The sequence below is a fragment of the Babylonia areolata genome, chromosome 22 (assembly GCF_041734735.1).
Source record: "Babylonia areolata isolate BAREFJ2019XMU chromosome 22, ASM4173473v1, whole genome shotgun sequence".
NCBI classification, from domain to species: Eukaryota; Metazoa; Mollusca; class Gastropoda; order Neogastropoda; family Buccinidae; genus Babylonia; species Babylonia areolata.
In genome coordinates this window covers 9,561,159-9,583,692 of record NC_134897.1, presented here as the reverse complement: position 1 = coordinate 9,583,692, position 22,534 = coordinate 9,561,159, and the positions used below count along the sequence as shown (strand labels likewise).

Sequence of the window (22,534 nt, the reverse complement as noted above, 5' to 3'; positions counted from 1 at the left end):
CTTTGCATTATGTGCATGAAATATGTTTTGTTCAAATTGGCCTACGTCTCTCTCTCTCTCCCCCCCTTTCCTCTCCCCCCACTCTCTCTCTCACACACGCACACACGCGCGCGCGCACACACACACACACACACACACACACACACACACACACACACACACACACACACCCACACCCCGAGGGACACATCTTAGTTCTTGCCAGGACACATCTTCGTTCTTGCCATCCTATTATGGAGAAACAGTAGTCATGTTACTGACAAGAAAGACATTACAGCAAATACAGTACTGTGCAAAATGAACACAATATGAGGAGGAAAGTGAGTGTTCATGGTGTTTTTAGGTACATGCTGTCGTGCTACGTGAAGAAAGTTCACTGGGGGTGCGAGTGGATTGTCTCGGACGACAGCAACCTGCTGAGAGGGGTGTATGAGTACGGCATGGGGTCATGGGAAGCCATCAAGATGGACTCTGAGCTCAAACTCCACGACAAAGTGAGATGTGGATGAGTTAAAAGGTTCTAAAAAAAAAAAAAGCAACAACAAAAAACCAACAGAAATATTTGGGATTAACTTTATAATTAGGATAAGATACTGACAACTCGCATACAAGAATTTCGCACACACACACACACACATGCGTATGTGAGGGTGTGTGGGAAAATAAAGGCTTTCCATGTTGAGTTGCTGTGCAGCTCTAAAATCAGGCAGAAACTGCTGCAGATAAATTTCTTCATCCCATGTTTCCAACTGTTAACTGTTCCAGGAAGTGTGTCACCATGGATCCCTGTTAACATTAAACATGGTGTTAATGTATATTCATATAGGCAGCTAAGTGTAACTGGATAACATTGTATTCCATAAATAAACAGCATTAATACATTTCAGTGCCTTGTATTCCTCTTCTCTTAGCTCCAAGTATTTCTCCTGTGAAAAAATAGAAAAGAGATTTCATCATCTGAACTGAATGATACAAGGGATGTTTGCCCATATATTTGTTACAACTGCAGTATTAGTGAATTTCAAGGTAAGAATCCACTCCGGTGAAACTTGATATGACCAACATTACTGTGTGTGTGTGTGTGGTGACAGATCCTGCCAGATGTGGATCAGAAGAAACCCCAAGCCAAACACCTTCAGACTAGGGTGGAATACCTCCTGAAGATCCTAAGGAAGCAGGCCGAGTTGATTAACATGCCGGTGAGAGCCCTCTTGCTGGTCAGTTTGGGTTTTGTGACTCTTTAATCTTTGTTGATTGTTGACATCAGCTTGGTATAAACTTAACTTGAAATGAAAAGTCCAGTCTACAGGATAGAAAATTGTTTTGCTCCTTAACTGCTCTTTTATGAATTGCTAAAGTCTTTGCCCATTTTAAAGTCGGCTGCTCATGAACATCAAATTTTATTCTCTGTCAGGTTTGTAGTAGTAACAGGTAAGTTTCCATGTCTCCTGTCTGCTGCAGATTTTCTGCAGAGAAAGTGATAAAAATTTTGTATGAAAACATAAATCCTGTTAGTTTGTACCTTTGATTTCCCTGTTGGCAGGTTGATAGGTAGTGCAAAGTAGTAATTGTGTGAAGACCAAGAATTATACTGTTCCCGTCTATTATTTTAAAATCATTAATGATAATATCCTTCTCATGAAGACTGCATCAAAATACAGTGGAAAGTAGGGAAACTCTTGATAGTGAGTTTGGATAAAAAGTGCTAATTTGTTTGTAAGGATGACACTTAGTTGTGTACTTATGTCTTTGTGACAGAAATCCACAACGAAAGGAAAAGGCAAGAGGAAGCCCAAATCTCGTGCTGAAGTCATCGAGAATGACAACTCCAGTGGGTCAGAGGATCTTCACATTAAAGAAGAAACCAATGACAGTCTGAGCATGGATGCCACCCGCCTCAAAAAGCCTGCTGCTGAGGAATCTGAGAAAGATAAAAAGGAGGAGTCGGAAATCAGTGACCTGGAGATTGATGAAGAAGCAGAGGGAAAAAAGAAGCCAAAGAAAAGCAAGCCCAAGCCAAAGAAAGAGAAGAAAGAGAAGAATGAGAAAGGGGAGGCAGTCAAATCTGAGGACTCTGTGAAAAAGGAAGATAAAAAGAAGAAAGGGAAAAAGAAGGTATGTGTCACTTTCATTTTACATCCACAAGATGTTAGCAGTACACAGAACAAAAAGAAAACTGGCCTAGTGGAAATTAGTGCAAATAAGGTACATATTATTAGCATTATCACTACAAAACCATAGAATGTTTTATGTTCAAGGAAAAAATGTACATGAAATGTGAAGCCATTGTGTGTAAGTTTAATCTCATTTTGATTTTACTTGTCTGTGACTTTGCATTAATGTTTGCATTAACTTTTTCCTGTTGCGTTTTATTTGAAGCAGAAGGCAGAAGGACCTATGCATTTCACTGCATCAGCAGAACCCATCTCCATTGCTACAGAAGAGAGTGCCTTGACCTCAGAATCAGATCCTGAGATCTTCCAAAAGGTAAAGAGATGAGGAGGCAGAGTGTTGAGATTAGATTGATAGTATATTTAAAAAAAAAAAAAAAGAAAAGAAAAGAAAAGTAAATAGAAAACTGACTTTTAAGGAACTGCCACCTACACTAGACTGTTTTATCTGACGAGGAGAGAGAGAGTGGATGTTGTCTGCCTGGTGTTACTCCTCAAGTGAGGTGTTAATCAGGAATTGCCTCAGCTAACTTGATTTGTATCGGGAACATTACAGACATTTAACACTCATATTGCAAAGCTAGTTCATTTAATCAGTGTTCCATGATTGTTGGTAGGCCTGTAGACACCTGTGTAAGAAGAAAAAAAATATGAACGGATAATTGTCTGATGTTATGGTTTTTTGATTTGCTGTTTTTATTTCAGAAATGTTATCAAGGTATAAGATTATCAAGGAAAAATGGCTTTACAGTACCAAGCGAGTGAATACACTTCAGTCATTTCATTTTGACCAGTATTTTAGACTTTCTGACTATGATTTTTTTTCTTTTTTTTTTTTTTACCAAACACTTATTGTTTTTTCAAGGTTTGTTGTGGACAGAAAGAATCAATTGAAAAAACAGATTGTGACTGATTGATTGAAGTTAAGATATGCAGAGTTTGATTTTCTACTTCAGTGCAAAGAGATGATGCGGCCGGTGAAGAAGTCTCTGCGGGAGCTGGACAAGGCAAGGGAGGACCCAGAGGACAAGTCCTTGCTGACCCGACTGCGCCAGTGTCTGCTAAACATCGGCGACCACATCAACAAGTTGCTGAGTGTCATGTCTGACCCTGAGCAGATCAAGACATGGAGAACGTGAGTTTCAGCTGTCATCTGTTTAATCTCTTACCTAGATTTGATAAAAAGATATTATGCTGCAATGTTGGTGGTATGAAACAGATGTATGCTGTAATGTAGAAAGCTTGAATGTAGAAGGATGTGTTTTTACCTGTGATCAAGTATACAGTGGTGTTTGTGTTTGCCTGCCCTGTCCCCCCACCCAAGTTGGTGTTTTGATTGATGCTGGATACAGTGCGGATAAAGAAAATTGAAAACGTGTGAGTACTGCAGAGTGATATATTGTTCCTTTTGCTGATGTGATGAAAAAGGAACATCCTGTATCAATGGAATGTGTCGTTTTGCATCACATAAACCATGTCAGACTGGTCCAAGTTGCATAGCTAGTAGGTTTGCTGTGTGCATCCAAAATTTACAGCTGATGCAGTTTTTGAACATAAAAATAAAAATATGTTGCAGCTTTAGAATTGTTTTGACTTTTTCTTGTCCAATATAGCCACCTGTGGAAATTTGTGTCCAACTTTACGGATCCGGACCACGAAAAACTGCGAAAGCTGTACAAAAAGACGGCATCAAAACGCAGAGACGAGGAGAAAGACAAGTCAGAGGTACGCATTCTGTTGTGCTGTTCTTGTTTTGTGTGTGTATGTGCTTCCTTTGGAGAGAATAAGAGGAGTTAGCATGTGAACACTGATATTGGTGTGAGAGAGAGAAAGGAATTCATTCACTTTTGCTAGAGCTGTTTTGTCTTGTTTGTTTTTGTCTCTGATTGTGTGTGTGTGTTTTCAGATTACATTCTACACTTTGCTTTTCTTCACATGACGTAGCCATTGACTTATATGTCTGGTTTGTGTATTTATGAGTTGGTGTAAACTGACTTGTTGATTCTCATGCTCAACAGGTGGGTGTTTTGGTAATGTGTAGAAGTAAATTTACTTAGAACTCATTGAGCATGTGTGTGTGTGCTTGCTTTTGGCACATACATGTTATAAGAGTATGGGCATGCTTGTGTGTTTTCAGTGTACAAGTTGGTGAATATGTGTGTGTGAGGGAACTCTCATGCATGAGGTTTTCTGGGTACGTGTTAAGGGTATGGATAGTTATTATATACTTCTGGAAATTGTTTATGGTGAATGAGTTTGATACATATGCCTTCCTTGCTGTATTATTGGCCATTTCTTTGTGAAGTATGTCTATTTTGTTGCATGTGTATATATGTATATGTGCTTTTTCTTTCTGTATTTTCTCTTTTGTGTGATGTGAAAGTATGCATGTATATGGTGGGAATGTTGAGGGCATCAGGGTGCTGTGACTTTGGTATAGCTTTTTTTTTTTTTTCTCGCACATTTTCCACAGCCCAACCAGAGCGACAGCCAGCATAGTCGTGACAGCATCCCCCAGGGCAACAAACGATCGGTGGAGGCACGTGACTCCTCCTCACACAACCACCAGGCCAAGAAGGCCCGGAGAGAGGAGAAGCAGCGTGATGGGTGAGCACTGTGCTAGCTTTGCCACGGTCCACGTCCCACTCTCCCCCTTCACTCCTTGTCTGATTTTTGTGTTACACGTGTGCTGTGTGTGGCATGCTTGATAAGTGTTTTATGTTGATGCTATGTGCCGGGCAAGTGTGTTTGTGTCGGCTCTGAACACCTTCATATGTATGATTGAACACTTTTCTGGAGGACACTGGGTCATTTAAAACAAACAAAACTATTGGTATATTTTTTGTTTGTTTTTTGCCTTTGCCTTTTTGAGGATTGATCATCTTCCATATGATCAGTCCCTGACACATTATTAGGGGCATAACAACTCCCTTCTTGCTTATGTTTGAAAAAAACTGATTTAATATCCAAGTTTCTGTTTAGTCTCCTGACGAAGAAAGAAAGGCCGTGTAATTGGGAGATGTGGTTTACACGGTGGATTTGCTACGAGGATTTTGCGTGCCCCATGGAAAGGTAAGCCCACAGCTGTTTGTAGCTTGACTAAAAGACCCAGTCTGTGTCAGTATCAGAGAGGTGTTCAATCGGAGCCGGCTGTGTGTGTTGTGTTTTGTGTTGTGTCGGCTCGGCTCTGTTTGAACATTGTCTCTGTTCCTGTGTCCTGTATCCCCATTCTTCCTTCCCTCCCCACGCCTTGTCACCTCTTTTGTTTATACCTGCCTTTGTCTTTAGTTTTTCTTTCCGTGTTTTTCTTTTCTTTGGATGTTGATTACATGAGGAATGTATAGTACAGATGTGTATACGCTCAATGTGGCAACTTGCTTGTGATGCAAAATATTAAATTATAAAGACTTTAGACTGCCTTTCTTCTTTCCTTTATGATTTTAAGTGCATATGAAATTTAATAGTTAAAGCAGCTTTGCTGAGAAGAAAACGCCTACAATTAGTCAAGTAGTTATTGAATTCTCAGCATACATGGGTCCAGGTTTTAACGAAAAGAAAGGGGATGTGGGGAAAGACCTGCGCAGTCTTGTGTGCATAAGTTGCTAAATTTGCTGATGTTGAAAGAAAACACTGAGCAGAAACAGTGTGAATTGTTGAGAAGGTTATCAGTGCAAGGTTCAGTTGATTGAATTTTTATAAACTAATTTTCTGTGGCTGTAATATTTTACTAACATGTTGTTGTAATAGTATTGTTTGTGTTTAGGTTTCAGAAAGATGGATCTTCACATGAAATATAAACGTCCCCATATTTTGTCATTGTTCTGTGTTGTGCGTGTACAAAAGCAAATAATCCTGGAAGTTATGTTTTTTTGTTTCGACAGAAGCCCACAAAATGGCCGCAGCTATGACATGGCCACCCTGAAGCGGGCGATGAAGAAAGTCTACTTCAAGAAAATGAAGCTGCGAGAGGCTGCACGGAACTACAACATCCCAGCCAGCACTCTGCAGCAGAAACTGAAAGCCCTGTACAAGAAGCAAGAAGAGAGGAGAGTCCAGCAAGAGGCGGCCCTGGCTCGCGAACAGGGGGAGGATGGAAACGACTCCCCCATGGAGAGACTGCAGCAAAAGTACAGACGTTCCAGTCAGAGTGGTGAAGATTCAGCACAGCCTGCTAGTGATGACCAAGAAGACCGAGATGAGGAGGAAGAAGTGTCGAAAGAGGAGGAAGAGGAGAAGGAGGAGGAACAGGAGAAGGAGGAGGAAGTGAAGAGCAATGAGAGTGATGTAGAAGGGAATCAAGAGGAGGAGAAAGGGCAAGAGAGTGACAGCAAGGAGGATGCTGATGATGAAGACCCAGAGCAGAGGGCCCAGGACGAGGAGGTGAAGACGGAGGAAGATGAAGAGGAGGAGCTCGCTGAGCAGTTGGATTCAGAAACAGTGTCTCCGTTGTTCAAGGAAGAGACAACAAAAGTTGTGACAAAAGCAGCAAGGAAAGCACCACTGAGACCTAAAGCTAGGGAAGCAAAGGATAAAACCAGGACTAGAAAAGGTGCTGTGAAATCCACCCCAGTTCCAAAACCGCCTCGTACTCGAACACCAAAACGGTCTCCATCAAGGACACCTAAACAGTCTCCTTCACGGACACCTAAACAATCTCCATCAAGGACACCTAAACAATCTCCATCATGGACAGCTATACAATCTCCGTCTAGGACTGCTAAACAGTCACCATCTAGGACAGCTAAACAATCTCCCTCAAGGACACCTAAACAGTCTCCATCATGGACTAAACAGTCTCCCTCTAGAATAGCTAAACAATCCCCATCCAGGACATGCAAACAGTCCCCATTGAGGACAGCCAAAGAGTCCCCAGTGCAGACCCCCTCTCTTTCTCCCCATAGGACTAGCATGCAGTCTCCTCCACAGGTGTCCGATGCGTGTTCTGTGGTGATAGGGAAACCAAGGATATTTTCTGCCAGCAGGGTAAAATCTCGTGTGTTGGAAACTAAAGTGAAGTCTAGTTGTGATATCATTAAATCGACTCTGAACAAGGGAAAGTTAAAAACCAAACCACCAGATAAAGCAAAACCTAAACCTAAGGAACCGGTTAGTACAGCGTGGGACTCAGAACTGACACCAGAGGAGGAAGAGGAGCTGATTAGCCAAGCTCAGAATTTCAAATCCCAAGGCTTGCCCTTGACCATGGATATATTTTTGGATTTTGTTCAAAACATTCTGAATGAGAACCCTTACAGAATGCGCAGTTTTCCAGATAACCGTCCAAACAAAGACTGGTACCAGATGTTTATCAAAACTCACCCCGTCATCACCACCCCAGTCCTTACGTCCAGGCAGACTGCTCGTCAGATTTCCTGTGAGGAGGAACGCAAGAGAAAGGCAGAGGTGGAGGCTGTGAAACAGACTTCTTCCTCCAAAAGGAGCAAAACAAAACAGTCCACAAAAAACAGGAGAAAAAGTAAAAGTTCCCGACCAGAGTCTGAGGTTGAAGACTCCGCCAACGCTGGCACGACGACGGAAGAAGAGGAGATAGACACCAACATCTGTTCTATGTGTCAGGCCGAGTACAACGATTTACCCAGTGAGTGGATCGGCTGCTCCTCGTGCGAGCGCTGGTTTCACAAAATCTGCATTCAGATCGATGTGACTGGCTACACGGACAAAGAGATTGAGGCATTGGATTTTATCTGTGTGTTTTGTGGCTGTGGGGTCACCTGATGCCAGGAACCCATAGTTAGAAGTGGTACATGTGATATCCTCAGTGGCTCCACTGTTGAAACGTGTGGCGAGAGATCGAGCGGCAGTCAGCATGCAGAGTTAGTCCGGAGAGAGGCTGTGGTGGTTCTAGAGAGGATGGTGATTCCTGGAAGATAGTGATAGGTAAAACGTCCCCAAGCTGGCTCTTCGGTAAGGATTGGCCACAGGGAGCGAGCGTGAAGCACACGAGTGATGGTTCAAAATCTCTGCTGAGGTTCTACTGTGTGAAAGTGACTCAGGGAAATCGTTTAGTGTGTACTGTTAGGAGGTATTTATTGAAGCACTGCCTGTGTCATGACTTTAATATTTGGCATGGACCTTTGTGTCATTTGCCAAGTGTCCATGGTAACCTGAAGTATTTTCTCTTTATTTTAGAACATGAATGGCACTATCATTGCCAACACCACATGCTTAATTTGCCCCTTTCAAAAGAAACAGTCCATTATATCACACAAAGTCATGTCGGGGCTCCAGCTATAATGTTAATCATTTGAATATGATTACTTTGAAAATCTGCGGGGAAATGTCAGTCGAAACTATAGCCGTGAAACTGTTCTGATAATTTGCATGTTAGAGACTTGTGATTTTTAGTAGGACTGGACAGTATCTGATGTCTCCTAAAAAAAATGTGACATTGGATTTATGAGAGTGCTGACATTTAAATTCTAGAATTCAATGGCTTGCTTTGACATAGATCAAAAAGAAAATATTTTGTTTTAATCTTAAGTGATAACACAGTGTCAAAAGGGGACATTTGTTTTCTTCAGAAATTGAGGGATATCAGATATACATGCAAGTTGCAGTTCAGTAAGAAGAAAAATTTCAAGTGACCTTCACAGTTAAAAAACAACAAAAAAACACCCCCAAAAAACAAGTCAAAACATCCAAAATCTGAACAATATGGAAGTCCTGGATCTTTATATTTTACTTAGGGGTGGAAGATAATGTGTTAAAATCGAGTCATTTCACTTTGACCTTTATTGAAGGTCACCAGGTTATGAAACTTCCAATGTTTCCAGAGATTTATTCCCAATTCATGATTGATTCACCATAAGATACAGAAGATAGTGTCTGGAAGTGCTGTGTGAATTTTTGAAGAGGCAATTTCTTTGGTGAACTTTTTCCATAAAGATCAAAGTTTTATGTATGGAACAAAGTCATGACAGGAAATACAGTGTCCTGTTTTTGGTTGAAATGGGGAATCATTTCTACAGATTGGTCACGTTTTTTGTTGTTTGTTTTTTGTTTGTTTTTTATTTATATTTGTTAGCATGGCTGATAAATCATGAGATCAAAAGAGCTTAATCAGTTCAGAGTTGCGCACGGTCATCGTGCACATTATTTTTTAGTTTTTTTACAAGAAACTTTTTCCTGATTTTGTTTGAATATCATTAACATAATGGTAAAGTGAGAGATTTTCTGACTGTGCTTCAACTGAAGTCACTCAGCATGAACTGGATCAGTCTGGTTGACTGGTATTGCACAAACATTTTTTGATGTTTAAAAACAGGACATTTTGCAGATTTATTTTTGCTTTGTAAATGAGCTTAGGTGTAGGTTGTCTTTGCTTCTTGTTCACTAACAACACATTATCTTTTAATTCTGACAGTTACATAGGCCTTCAGTTATATATATTCTGTTATTGTTGTCTTTGTGTGTGAGTGCACAGATAATTATTAAACCCCAAATATATTTCCTTATAAACTGAAAGGTGTGCACCCCATCTCCAACTGATCGAAGGTTAAGTTAGGTATAGGGGAGTGAGAGTGTGTGTGCACATGAAAGAAAAAAGTACCGTAAAGTTCGGTCTATTGAGCGCACTGGTATATAAGCCGCACCCACTAAATTTTGGAAAAAATTGAACTTTATACATACATAAGCCGCACCGGTTTATAAGCTGGACTTATTTCCGGTACCGGAATACATACTGATACTACAGAAAAGCTGTCGATACTGTAGGTTATGAAATAAACACAAGCGTTAACAACACAAAGAAAAGCAAGCAAAAATACTGCTAGTGCCGCAAAAAAATAATTAATGAACACAACGAAAATAAGATCCATAATTTAGGGATAGTCACATTTATTCAACGTCATCCTGCTCACTGAATCCACTAAAATCTTCGTCTTCAGTGTCCGAGTTGAAAAGAACCAGCACAGCTTCCTCCGCCATGTTGTCACTGACTGCAGCCTCGCTTTCACTTCATGAACATGAAGGTGGAGGTTGCTGCTGGTTCGTTGCTTGCACTGTCGTCTGCTAGGTCGATCGCCTTTAATTTGAAGGCTGCATCATAGGCATTTCATCGCGTTTTCGGCATGATGAGGGTGTACGCTTGAGCAGAATAGAACTGAATGCTGATCTGAAGGCTTTAATGTGTGGGAATTTGCTTTATAAAACGTGAACAGTTAGCACATTATCATGAAGCTCATCCAAAAATTCATGGACAGAAATCATGATTTTGGTGAGTTGAAGGGCAGCTAAGAATAGACGAGAACGTGACACTCCCAGGATCGTTAAAATCCGCAAATAAGCCGCATCATTGTATAAACCGCAGAGGTGGAAGCTGGGGTAAAAAGTTGCGGCTTACAGACCGAACTTTACGGTATGTGTGAAATATTTTGATCATGAACAAATCTGGAGAAGAAATAAGGAGATTAATTCTGTGGAATAATGGTGTATGTGTTTGTCATCTGTCAAACAAACAAAAAATAAAGTGCAGTGACCTTCAGTCTGTTAAATGACCCCAAGCCAGTGCTGCCCAGTATCAGTCATGGCATCTTTGTGTGTACATGTTGTGCACACATTTTACTGTATGGGAAGCAAACAGCCCTGGTGATTGTTGCTGAAGTGGTCAAGTCCTTGCACAAGGTCCTAAAGTATTTTGTGATTTTCTGCCACACTTACTCCACAATGCAAGGCTACAGATAATTATGAAATTATGCGTGGAAAAAATGCACTGCACAAATCAGTTTTTATCCTGTCCTTGTTTTGTTTATGGCTGTTGGGAATTAACCAATGTAAGGCACAAATATCTTCAGTTTGCAATTGGACTTCCTCCCCTCAATCCCCCAGAAAATTTTCTTGAAACTGAGATTTTGCAAATGAAAGTCAGGCTCATAGCCACTCTTGGACTCGTACTGGAATAGTAATTGATCTTCCATGCCATTCTCTCACGTTCATTTCCTGCTGCTTTCTTACCAGCAAAGTGAACATAACCTCCAGCAGTCCACTGGCAAGTGTTGAGAGAAAGCTGTTGATTGTTCAGTGTTATTCTCTGTTCTGTTACAACTGTTTTGTTTCTCTTTGTTTCTCTCCTCTGAGTGAAGAAACCGTGCACAGCAGGAAAATGATCTCAGTGTGGTTTGTTATTGTTAATCTGACTGGTATGTTTTGGATACAGTTGATGTTAGTTGGCTGTGGTTTTGTTTTCAAAGCATATGTGCATTGTTTGATATTTTGATTGAAAGCTTTGGAATAAGAATGGGATGAGTGGAGTTCTTAATCATGTGAGCGCATAAATGTCCCTTTCCCCCCCTCCTTAAACCATGTGAAGTCAAAAAAAATAGAGAGATTGTGAATAGTATGGGTGTATTAGTAACACTTTATTTGATATATTGTGTATTATATGTGTTGAGAACTTTAGTGAAGTGCTAAACTAATTACAGTTGTCAGAATGTGTAGAAGCTCTAAACTTTGTCATCAAATTTGTAAATTGGTGGTACATAGTAATCAGAATGTTCAGGACTTTCCATAAGTACTGCACAATAGCAGGACATGTATGTAAACTGAACTGCTATTGGGTTTTTTTTTGTTTTTGTTTTCAAATACTTACTAATGGATGGGCAAGGAGGTGTTTTTATGCATAGATACATCAAAGTTAAGATTGTTTCTGTTCTTCATCCCCAACTTTGCAAATGCTTTTTACGTTCATTTATTGATATATTTGAAACTTATTATTTGTTACCTGTTTTTTTCAGGAAGAAGAGGGCAAAAAAGATTGGTTGGAGAGAGTTTTGTTTTTTATTTTATTATTATTATTTTTTTAAAATACAAGTGATATTGAAGTCTTTACCCATTTTATCAATATATATCTTTATATGACAATTCTGTAATTTATATTACAATTACAATTCTGTAATTTTCTGTTTGGTAAAGTGTGGTGTTTCAATGCTGCTCACACTCTTTTTCAACTGAAACCCAGCCAGATGAAAAAACCTGTTTTGTAAGGAAGCTAGTTCTTTTTAATTTTTTCTCTCCATGGATGAATCCAAGTCAAGCAGAGAGATTTGTTTACTGTCAATACTCCCCTGCCCCTTCTTAAAAATACTCCAAACTTTTAATCTATTTTTAAAAGTATTTGAAATATTTAATGTATTAAAACATCAGCACAAAAACAGCAGTTAAATAAAGCTAGTTTGCTAGACATCTAACCCTTTCAATGCCAAACCCATATGCTTAATGACAACTATTTGCCATTTGAGTTTTGGTCACAGAGGGCAAAACTGATGAAAGAAAGTGAAAAATATAACCTTCCTTTTCTGAAAGGAAAAGGAACACACAATCATGTGAATTGAATGATTTTGCCACAGGAAGATTTCTACAATGATGTGGGTGTGAATTTCCACTTAACTACACATAGGCTGCTGTTGCCCACTACTGCAGTCTCCAGCTGGGGTCTGATTCTTCCGGGGGCACTTTTTTTTTTTTTTTTTTTTTTTTAACAAAGGAAGGGGACAGGAATTTACGTTCTGGCCAATAATCTCCCAGAAGTAGGTAACCTTCCCTTTGTCCCGCTCACTAGCACTCTCTTTTGACGGCAATATGCCGCAGCGAGCAGGGAGAACAGGAAGCGGGGAGGACGGGAGGGTCTTAAATTTGGGTCACGGTTAGTATGTTATTCAAACGTAATTTTAGATAGAAAATTTCCTTTTAATTACACATACTTAACCATGACCCAACTAGTGCAGAATAGCGTGACAAGGTGGAGGGCTCGCCTGTTCTATTGTCTGTGTGCTGTGATGGCCTGTTGTGCTAATGGCTGCCGGAAAAAGAGGGCGCTAGCCAGCGGGACAAAGGGGAGGTTACCTACTTCCGGGAGGTTATCAGCCGTAGTTTCGGTTTCTTCGCATAGGCGGATAGTAGTTTGCACAGGACAGAATGTCAGACCCCTGCCGCAGTCTGCACTAGTTGGGTCACGGTAAGTATGTTATTTAAATGTAATTTTAGATAGAAAATTTACTTTCTGGGGCACTCCAGAGATCAATCTAAACCGTTGTTAATGAAAGCGGCATTGGTTGAAAACTGTTGATGCTGCAAAAGTGTAGTACATATGTACTTGTTCACTTATAGGATTTTTTTCAGCTCTGGAGCCTATTGATATATGGGGTTGAAATTAGTCTTTTACATTTCAATTTGTGTGTGTGAGTGTGTATGCAAGCCAAGAAGTTTTTACCAGTAACTAAAGAACAAACTTGGCAAGCATTCAGGACGAAGCATAATAAAGCATTTCAGATGTTCAGCTTCATGGTGGAATGCTTCGTATACTCATACCATTCCAGAAGTGAAAATGTTCAAAACTCTTGTGGCAGCTTGCTTGATATGTTCAGTGCAATTAATGTTCCTAATGTGTGTGTGGATGCTGACGACAAGCATTTCATGTGTTTTGAAGTGGATGAGTGTAGAGAAGAGTGTAGAACAACGGTGGGGGTGGGGTGGTGCACACAGGCTGTGATGCAGTGTTAGCAGTTCAGAAGACTGGTTTTGTAAATATACTTGTATGTACGCAACAGAATGCGTCTTGATATCCGCTTTTTATATTTACTGTGTGGCTGATTTTTTTATGTGTTGTTTTCACACCCGCCCACCTCTTACAGTGGTAGAATCAGTCTTTGTGTGTATGGATGTGTGAAAGGTTTGAAGGGAGGAGGAGGGTGAGAAAAATCCCTCCTCTCTTCCTGAAAACAAATATATAATATTTTTGTTTAAGTGATTTCACAAAGATATATATGATTTTTATACACAGTAATCTATTATTCATTGAAAGGAGATGTATGACAGATTGTACTTAAATTTAGTTGTTTTTTTTTCATATCTAGTACTCTGTACTTAAATGCATTTAATACGCTGAGTGTAATGAATGAGTTTGTCAGCTTTTGTGCACTATTTATTTTGCTGAAGGAAAGCAATTAGCATTTTTCATTATTTTAATCTAAAATGGCTACTTGTTGATAACATGATTTTTGCATTAAATGATCTGTCAGTTTATTAAAACTGTTTTATCTTATTTTATTTTATTTCTTATTTTTATACTTGACCGAAACGAACAATCGTCTTCTCCCACAATCTGTGTGCAACAAGAAGTCCTTGTTCTTTTTTATACAGCTATTAGTCAACATTCTCTTACTGGCTCTCACAACAGTCTTCGTTGTTCAGTTTTGTAAGTAGTAAAGTCAGTGGGAATTCCACAGCACTTATTCATGAAGTTGTCCCTGCAGTATTGCAGAAGAGTGAAAAGCTGTGGGGGTATCTGAAGTCACCGCTCTGCCTAAAATAAAGCTGTAACTCTCCTTCATAGCATTATGTTTCATAGTTCAAAGTGTTGAGCCCAGAGAGACATTTGAGGTAATACCCAGAATTTCAGTTTCCAGATAAGTATTTTTTTTATTTATTTATTTTTTTTTGGTTGTTTTCAATCAGATTGTTAGTACCTACTCAACCACATGTTCCCATTGCTTTTCATGCTACTGTGCTGCTTCTGTCTTTCCTGACGAAAGTTGTTGACACATTTTATTTAGGAGAGATAAGGGCTGTGAGGACTTTTAGGTTTGGTATTTTAAAAATGTGTTTCAGTTTGGCTGGATAAAGAAAACCTAATGGAAGTAATGTTGGTTATGTCTGTAAGAGTCCGAATGGATGACTGTTTTTGTACAAAGAATGGATGACTAATCTCTGATGTTGATGTAAGAAATAAAGAAATATTTCTGGTGTTGAATGACATTTTGTCTGATTGAGCAAAAGATTGAGTGCATGTGCTACATGGACAAAAAAAAAAAAATCCGCACTGCATGCAGGTACTCAAACGCATTTGATAATAATGATAAACTAAATTTATGTTGCAACTGTCCACGTGATACATGCTCAAGTGATCTGTACTGACATGGAAGTGTACTGTACAGTGTAAAAACTGTTTTAGACTGCTTTTAAACATTAAAATGGGGAAAAAGCACAGTACATGGAGATATGTAGGAAGTTTAAGCTTCAGGCAGACTATTTTATTATGAGCTAAGACACTTGACCTTGGTTTTTCCATTGTAAAGAATTAGTTGGTTGAACAAATTTAGACGCAGAACCCACTCATGGTCAGAACTAAATCGAAGATCGAAAACACAAGGTACTTTTAAAAGTTTAGCATCAATAGGTCTTTAAATCCGACTATTTATAAACGTTTATTAAATGTGTTCATCATGCTCTTCCAATTTCTCCCCCAAAGAGATGGTAGACCAAAATTTATATCCAATGCAGCAAAAAAAAAAAAAAAGGAACTTTTTTGCAGGTTTTTCCCTCTGGCCATTCTTCACGTTTGGCAGCTCCTGGTATGGGTTTTGTTTTTCAACCAACCGGATGGCTGCAAAACCATGTTTCTGTGTAGCGGTGTACAGTTCTGCCTACACATACCTCTTTCGATTGTTACAGAAATCATGTCCAAATGCAAGAAAGTTATTTTGTGAATCTGTCACAGTGTTTGTGGTATCTGTCTGCAGCTTATGTGGTGAATTATATGTGTGTTTTTGAGCAGTGTTTCTCAGTAAAGCTGGGAATCAAAATGTGTCATCCTGAATTTTGGAGTAGTAAGTTGTGCCCAGTGTTCAAATGAAGGTGTTTAGAGCTTTGTTTCATATGGATGCAAGTACGTGCTGGAACAGATGTTTTGGTGGATGCAAGTGTTTGTACATGAGTGTGAGTGCCACTTACTCCTTTGTTGAGAAGTGTGATGGGTTGGGAGATAAAGCACTTTTGGTGGTTACGGTATTTGAGAAATTTAAGTGTGATATTAGGTAAGCATTACAGGCAGCAAAGTAAGTATTGATCTTGGTGTTGTTGGCTGTGAAGACATTGACAACTTAGATTACTCTGTGAATGATTTTCGATTTACGTTTGTGCCTTTTATATACTAAACCACCCTTCCCTATTCCTTGTGACCCTGGTACACTTGGCAATAAAAACATATTCTAGGGTCGATTTACTTCAATGATTTCAGAATTTCCAGAAAGAAAGAAAGGAACATGTGGATAAAAGAACAAATATGTAAAAATGACTGGAAATACATTCAGATTAGCAGAAACCATGGTCTACAACACAGATTACCTTTAAAAAAAAAATTATTTATTTTATTTATTTATTTATTTAAACAGAATACTTTTTGCACATACATTACCATGATTTAGTGCAAGGACAGGGGTCTGATTCCAGTCTCTTAAATACTGGTCCTAACTGGATGGATTAAAACAAAAGTACCCACTGCTGATGGTGCATCAAACATAGTTTCAGGGTGAGAAAACTCCCCGTTTTTGATGCTGAAATGGTTAAACACTAACATTTACATTCAGTATAATTATAGGAAAGTGTTACACATAATTTATGATTATATGCAATCGATGATTCTTTGCATTCATTTTGATTTTTGTTATTTCCCATCAAAACATACAGCCCTGCAGGAGGCACAAGCAATGGCCCAAAGGCAGGCCACCAGGGGATGCACCACCGCCCACCCCCCCACAAGGAGGGAGGGGGTCGCCCTGACCACAACACGGCGCAAAGCGCACACCGTCCGCCCCTCCACAAAGATGGAGGAGGACGCCCTGATCACGGCCCCACCACCAGCCCCTCCGACCGATGGCAGCACACCAGTCCTCTGGCTCGTGTGGAGGACTTCCCTCGCAAAAGGTGATTTCGGGAGGACCCCACCCTCTCACCCCCTTTCTGTTTTATTTTAAATCATTATGTTATGATGGGTTTTTGTTTTTTTTAATAACTGGTTTTTCTTTTCTTTATGGTGGGGTGGGATGGTTGCTTTTATGGTTTCCTTACCCGTTCACATTCAGACAGTGGTAAGGTAAGAGGTTCTGTTTCTTGATGGTTAGGGCTTGTTCGTTCAGCCTGAAGGCTGACCACTTTTGGTCTTAACTTATGTGGAAAAAAAATGTTAACTAGCAAACAAAAATAAAGCAAAAAAACTTGTGCGTTGATCGAACCAGGAAGGGGATGGTTATTTATTGAGAAAGGGGTGGGGTGGGGTTTGAAACAAAGAGCCAGGTTTTAGGTGTGACAGGTAAATTGCATAAGGAACTCAACATGTGACATAGCTTCTGTGAAACTTGATACAGTTTTGCTAAAAATTGAGGTATGATTCCCGTTGCTAACAACAGGAACTCTCTTCACACAGGTACAACAACTTCGAACGGTACGGCAGCAGTGGTGGCGTTGCTGGCAGCGGCAACAGTCACGGTGGCGGGGGTGGCGGTGCGGGTGTGGATGGAGGAGGTGGGGGCCGAGGCCACCACTACAACCACCGTGGGGGGGACGGGCACCACAATCGCCATGACCACTATGGGGGTTACCGCGGAGACCGGGACGGTGGGCATCGACAGGACCACAACCGGGAGCACTTTCGCTCTGAATACGGTCACCACTACAGGGATCAGCAGCACTACCCCAGGCAGAACGATGGGGGTTGGGGGCAAGGGAGGTGAGTTGGTGCAAGGTTTTGGGGGTTTTAACTACTACAGTTTGGCTTTGTACTTATCTACTTGCTCTTGTTTCATTTAATTATCAACTTAGTTTACCTGCTTAATATTCTTCAATTTTGCTTTTATATTATCATTCCAGAGGACTGGCTTAATGACATTCAGTAGCAAAAAAATCAAAACATTTTGTCTCCTGCAGTTCTGCAATATTAACTTATCCAGCATACACACTCCCCAAATTTTTTGTGGCTTCCTACATGGCAGGGTGGTGATACATGTGAAAGCTTACTCATAGATCAGTAAATGTTGAAATTGCAAGTCCTCAAATGCAGAGAGTGAGAGGGGTTGGAGGGGAGAGTTTTAGCCGAAATTGACACTGGTGCCAGGTTAACGCTCTTTGTGACCAAATTGAATGAACGCTAGCACCTGGTCATGCCAGGAGCAGCTCTTTACTAATACCACATGTAAATAAAATCATTATGTCAGCAGAGAGAGAAAATAATAATGTATAAATTATTTCAGCAAAGAAAACCAATGCATAAGTCTTAAGTTTAATTACACATACTTAACCGTGACCCACTGGTGCAGATTCCAGCAGGGGTCAGGATTCCTGTCCTGTCCAAACTACTAGTCCGCTATGCGGAGAAATCAAAAGAAGCTGTGGCAAATTTTGTGCATGTCAGCAAAGTTACAATGACCAAAGTCCCAAGTAGCAAAGTTTCAATGAGCAAGTTACGCTTGGACCTTTAAGGGTGGGATGGGAACAAAAACTGATCTGAACATCCAACAGTAAATTTCTCAGACTGAAAAGTACTCACCCGATTCCTCTAGTTGTCTTTATAGGGTAGGGAAGGGTTTTTTTTGGGAAGTTAATAAAGGCATGTATTCCATGATTTTACACGAAAATTTCCCTTGTGTTTCAGTCACTACTCGTCCTACCGTGACAACTCGAAACGCCGCAGCAACGAAGACACCTACGGTGACTGGGGTCATAGACGATCCCACTCCAAGGACCCCCGCCTAGAACACAAAGACCCTCGTCTGGAACACAAAGACACCCGCTTTGAACACAAGGAGCACAGTGGTGACCCCAGGCTGGAACACATGGAAATGAAGTGGCACATGGGGGGGCAGCCTCCACCTCCTGGGGAGACCTACATGAAACACTGACCCCTGGCAACAAGCGTGGTGGTGGTGACTGTTGTGTGAGGTGATCGACCCGTCCAACCCTCTTCTTTTTTGTCTGGTGCTTCAAGAGTGGTGGCCGCCGGTTGCCCCAGTTGTCTTGGGGCCTGTGGAGTGGTGTGAGGGAGAGTCCCACCAGTGTGAAGCCATCATTCCCCAGCTGAGGGCAGCAGCAGCGTTGTTTGTGACAAGGAGAGCTCTACCAGTATTCACAGCACGCTTCATGCTGGTGTGTTTTGTGGATTGAAAGTGCCAGTGTTGGGAGTGTTTTTCTGTGTGTGGCAGACCAAAGTGTTTCAAAAGTGTGTATGCGTGGATCTGTTCACTGACACAGATGCGTTGGGACAGTTGTGGAATGTGCAGTGATACGACCTCGAGTTCCCTTGGGTGTGTACAGCCCAGAAAGCACCATGACAGCTTGCCTGCCTGTGGTTGTGAGTGGAATCATCTCGTACGTCATGTTTGAACGCAACTCGTACAAGTTCACACAGCATGTTCATGCATGCGGGAATGTGCTGAACAAACATGGGCAGACTTAGAAATGTGACTAACTTCTGCCAAGGACTTGCTGAAAATAAAAATGATCATCAGTTGAGAATCTCAGATCAGTTCTCACGAGTGTCAGTCACAATCCCACTTTTGTGCCTTTTTTTTTTTTTTTGATAATGGTATTGACTATGAATGGACCTGTTGAACTCAAGTTTTCAATGTTAATAAAGCTGCATGTGTGTAAAGACTTGGTATTGCACTGTGTATTGGGATGATAACCTGTGTCAGATCCAGTGCATGAGGCACATATTTTGTTTACTTGTGAACAGAATGCACACACATGCACTGATTACACATGACTACTTACAGAGGAATACATTTGTGTTCAGTGCAGAATGACAGGTTGTGGCAGTGACTGTGTAGCTGTGAATGCTGATTGAAGTGGTGACCTGACTGAATTTTGAGCAAAATAGTGTGAAATTTTAAGTGGAACAGGGTGACTGGAGAGTGAGTGAACTGGAGTAAAAGCACTAGCTGATGACGAGTGCCAAAACAGGGCCCCCCTCACCCCCCCAGCCCCTTGAGAGGTTTGCAAGTGGCAGCCAGTTGGGCCTACCGGTACATTGTAAAACCCATGAACATGTACAGTGTTAATCATGATTGTGCTTCAAAGCATTCCTCATCTTTTTTGGAGGGGATGGGGGGTCGGGTGAGGAAGTACAAAGTGTGTGCAAGGTGAAAAGGCAGTTTGTGCTTTTAAGAGAGAAAATATGAATGTTTCTTGCAGGGTAAGAGAGCTTGCAGCAGACGTTGTTCATATATTTTCTGTCTGTGATTTGAAAAATGAATATTTCATCATCATTTGATGCTGGTTTCTGCATTTTCACTGTTTGAAGCAGCAAACTTTCACCCTGGTCTAGGTTTGTGTTGTGGAGTGATCTTTTGTTTTACTATGAAGTCATATGTTGATTCATCCAACAGTTGTATCTTTTCTATATTATAGTATACACAACAGACAAGTTCTGAAACCCAGCCTTGTTTGTATCGCCTATACACACATTGGTATCTCCTTGTGTGTGAGATTGAGTTGTAGAAATTTCAAGGAAAATTCTGTGTAGGTTAGGATGTTGCAATTAATGAAAGTTAAATTGCTGGTGTAAGATCATGTCCAGGTAAAGACTGTGGTACCCTTTATCTTTTTTAGTGCCTTGGACAAAGTGATTCCACAAACTTTTGTGGAAACTAACGGCATGAAAACAACAACAAAAAAAAACAAAACAAACTTTCCCCTTAATGAAAATCTGTATATAGATATATTAATTGTTCTGAAACAAGTCTTTAAATATTTAGAGCGGTTGACCCAAGTTTATATTTTGCAAATTTTCTCTTATAAACTGCCAAAGGGAAGACCGTGGATGAACTGAGGAATACTGCAGCTTTTCTTTGTCGCCAACAAATGTCAATATCACAGTATCATGTGTGTGAGCTGCCATTTGTGTAAACCTTGTGAGTGAGGTGATATGAAATTCAACTTTTGTGCTTGTGGTTATGATGTTGAAGACCCTGTACATTGCATATGCTGCATCAGCATTCAACTTCCCTTGAGAGGAGTAACAACAGCAGTCACGCTGATATTTGGTTCATGTCAAAGCTGAAATGAAATCCTTTTTTAATTACATATACTGAACCGTGACCTTTAAATTTGGTGTCAATAACTGAATAAGTTTTCATATGTGGTAAAGTGAGGTAATTTCTTAGCAATCTGGAAGAAGTCGCTGCATTGGAAGAATGATTGTGCATTGGCAGAACGCTACCACAGGTACTGTCAACCACTTAAAAAACCAACAAAAAAAAAACCCCAACAACAAACAACTCTATCAAATTGAAATAGTGCCACTCTTCCCCTCTGCTTTGGCAGAATTGAGCATTTGTGAAGTCGATCATTTCCACTGACAGAGCCTCAGGGAGCATTTGTTTTGCCTTTGCACCTCTCATCCATTCTATGCAAAGGCACAGGATGACTGATGGTGTGTGTGTGTATGCGAAAGTGAAAGAAACGGCTTTGTTCAACTGGCACAGAGCTGTCCAGGTGGCAAACTCCAGGCATGGTTGTGGTGCATTTGTGTGAGTGTACATCATTGATTTTTTTTTTTTTTTTTTTCGCTGGTTTTAAAATGTGTATTGACCCTTCCCCATATCATTTGTTTTGTTTAGTTCTTATATTTAAGCCATAAAATACTTGGTAGGAGAGGAATGACTGAATCTGCAGCTTTGAGACAGTGCATTTTGTATTAGCAGCCATTCAAATCATGACCTGAATTATTTTCTTTCTAGTCATTGGAAGTTTTTCATTTCACATCATTTCACCTTCAGTGTGTGGGCATTTTGAATGTGTTGAACGACTGACTGAAATATGAATATATGTCAATGCCATATTATTTCCCTGTCTCCAATTCTTGTACAGAATAATGCTTGCCTACCATGTTCATACAGTGTTTTCCAAGAAACTGTGTGAGATTGAAAACTGACAAAATAAAATTGAAAGAATTCAAGCGTTTTTTTATTGCATGACTGGAATGCTACTTCGCTGCAGTGATAGCACACTGACAAAATTTCTTCTGCTTCCATCACCCATGACCTGTGACTGACACTGTACTCGGAACAGTTCATCTGTACTTGGGCAAAAACAACCACACCTGTATGCATTCTGCTAGTGAAAGCAGTTTATGGAACTGCAAAAAACAACCCAACAAAACATCATGCAAAAAGGAAAAACAAAAATGGAACCACAGACAACAGCCCTGTTTAATTTGTGTTATGTTGGCGTCTGTCTGTCTGTCTAGGGAGACAATGGAACTCTGTGCCTGGTTCAGTCGAGTTGCAGTGCCTGCTGTGGCTGTACAGTCTGATTCTGGATCGGCAGGCTCTGTTGCAGTTGCAGTTGCTGCAGGCGAAAGTTGCGCCTGGCTTAGAGGGTACGGATTCTTCCTTCTGCCGTCTGTGCTCTCTTCCCTCTTCCCAGTGCTGTTCTCTCTTCTCCTCGCTCCTCTGAACACATGCCTTCATGATCCTTCTGTTTTTGCGGTCTTCAGCCACTGCCTCCCAACCTGCTGGGTCCATGACACCTGTTCTCATGTCTCATTTGTAGACATCCCTGTAGTGTAGGACAGG

General features: G+C 40.6%; 1 protein-coding gene across 5 annotated transcripts in view; it reads left to right on the top strand.

Moving 5' to 3' along the window:
• Positions 1 to 21,909, top strand: part of LOC143296957 (chromodomain-helicase-DNA-binding protein 1-like) — a 58,702-nt gene extending 36,793 nt beyond the window's left edge. Inside the window, exons 29-38 of one of the 5 annotated variants that reach the window (XM_076609013.1) lie at positions 344 to 494; positions 1,092 to 1,217; positions 1,759 to 2,115; positions 2,380 to 2,487; positions 3,128 to 3,306; positions 3,785 to 3,896; positions 4,645 to 4,778; positions 16,653 to 16,889; positions 17,389 to 17,691; positions 18,613 to 21,909. In XM_076609013.1, coding sequence (XP_076465128.1) covers positions 344 to 494; positions 1,092 to 1,217; positions 1,759 to 2,115; positions 2,380 to 2,487; positions 3,128 to 3,306; positions 3,785 to 3,896; positions 4,645 to 4,778; positions 16,653 to 16,889; positions 17,389 to 17,691; positions 18,613 to 18,859 — 1,954 coding nt within the window. In that variant the 3' untranslated portion in view covers positions 18,860 to 21,909. Of the gene's footprint in view, positions 1 to 343; positions 495 to 1,091; positions 1,218 to 1,758; positions 2,116 to 2,379; positions 2,488 to 3,127; positions 3,307 to 3,784; positions 3,897 to 4,644; positions 4,779 to 6,052; positions 16,600 to 16,652; positions 16,890 to 17,388; positions 17,692 to 18,612 lie in introns of those variants that run through there. The other 4 variants (XM_076609011.1, XM_076609010.1, XM_076609009.1 and 1 more) reach the window with 4 other exon arrangements.
• Positions 21,910 to 22,534: the final 625 nt, after the last annotated feature.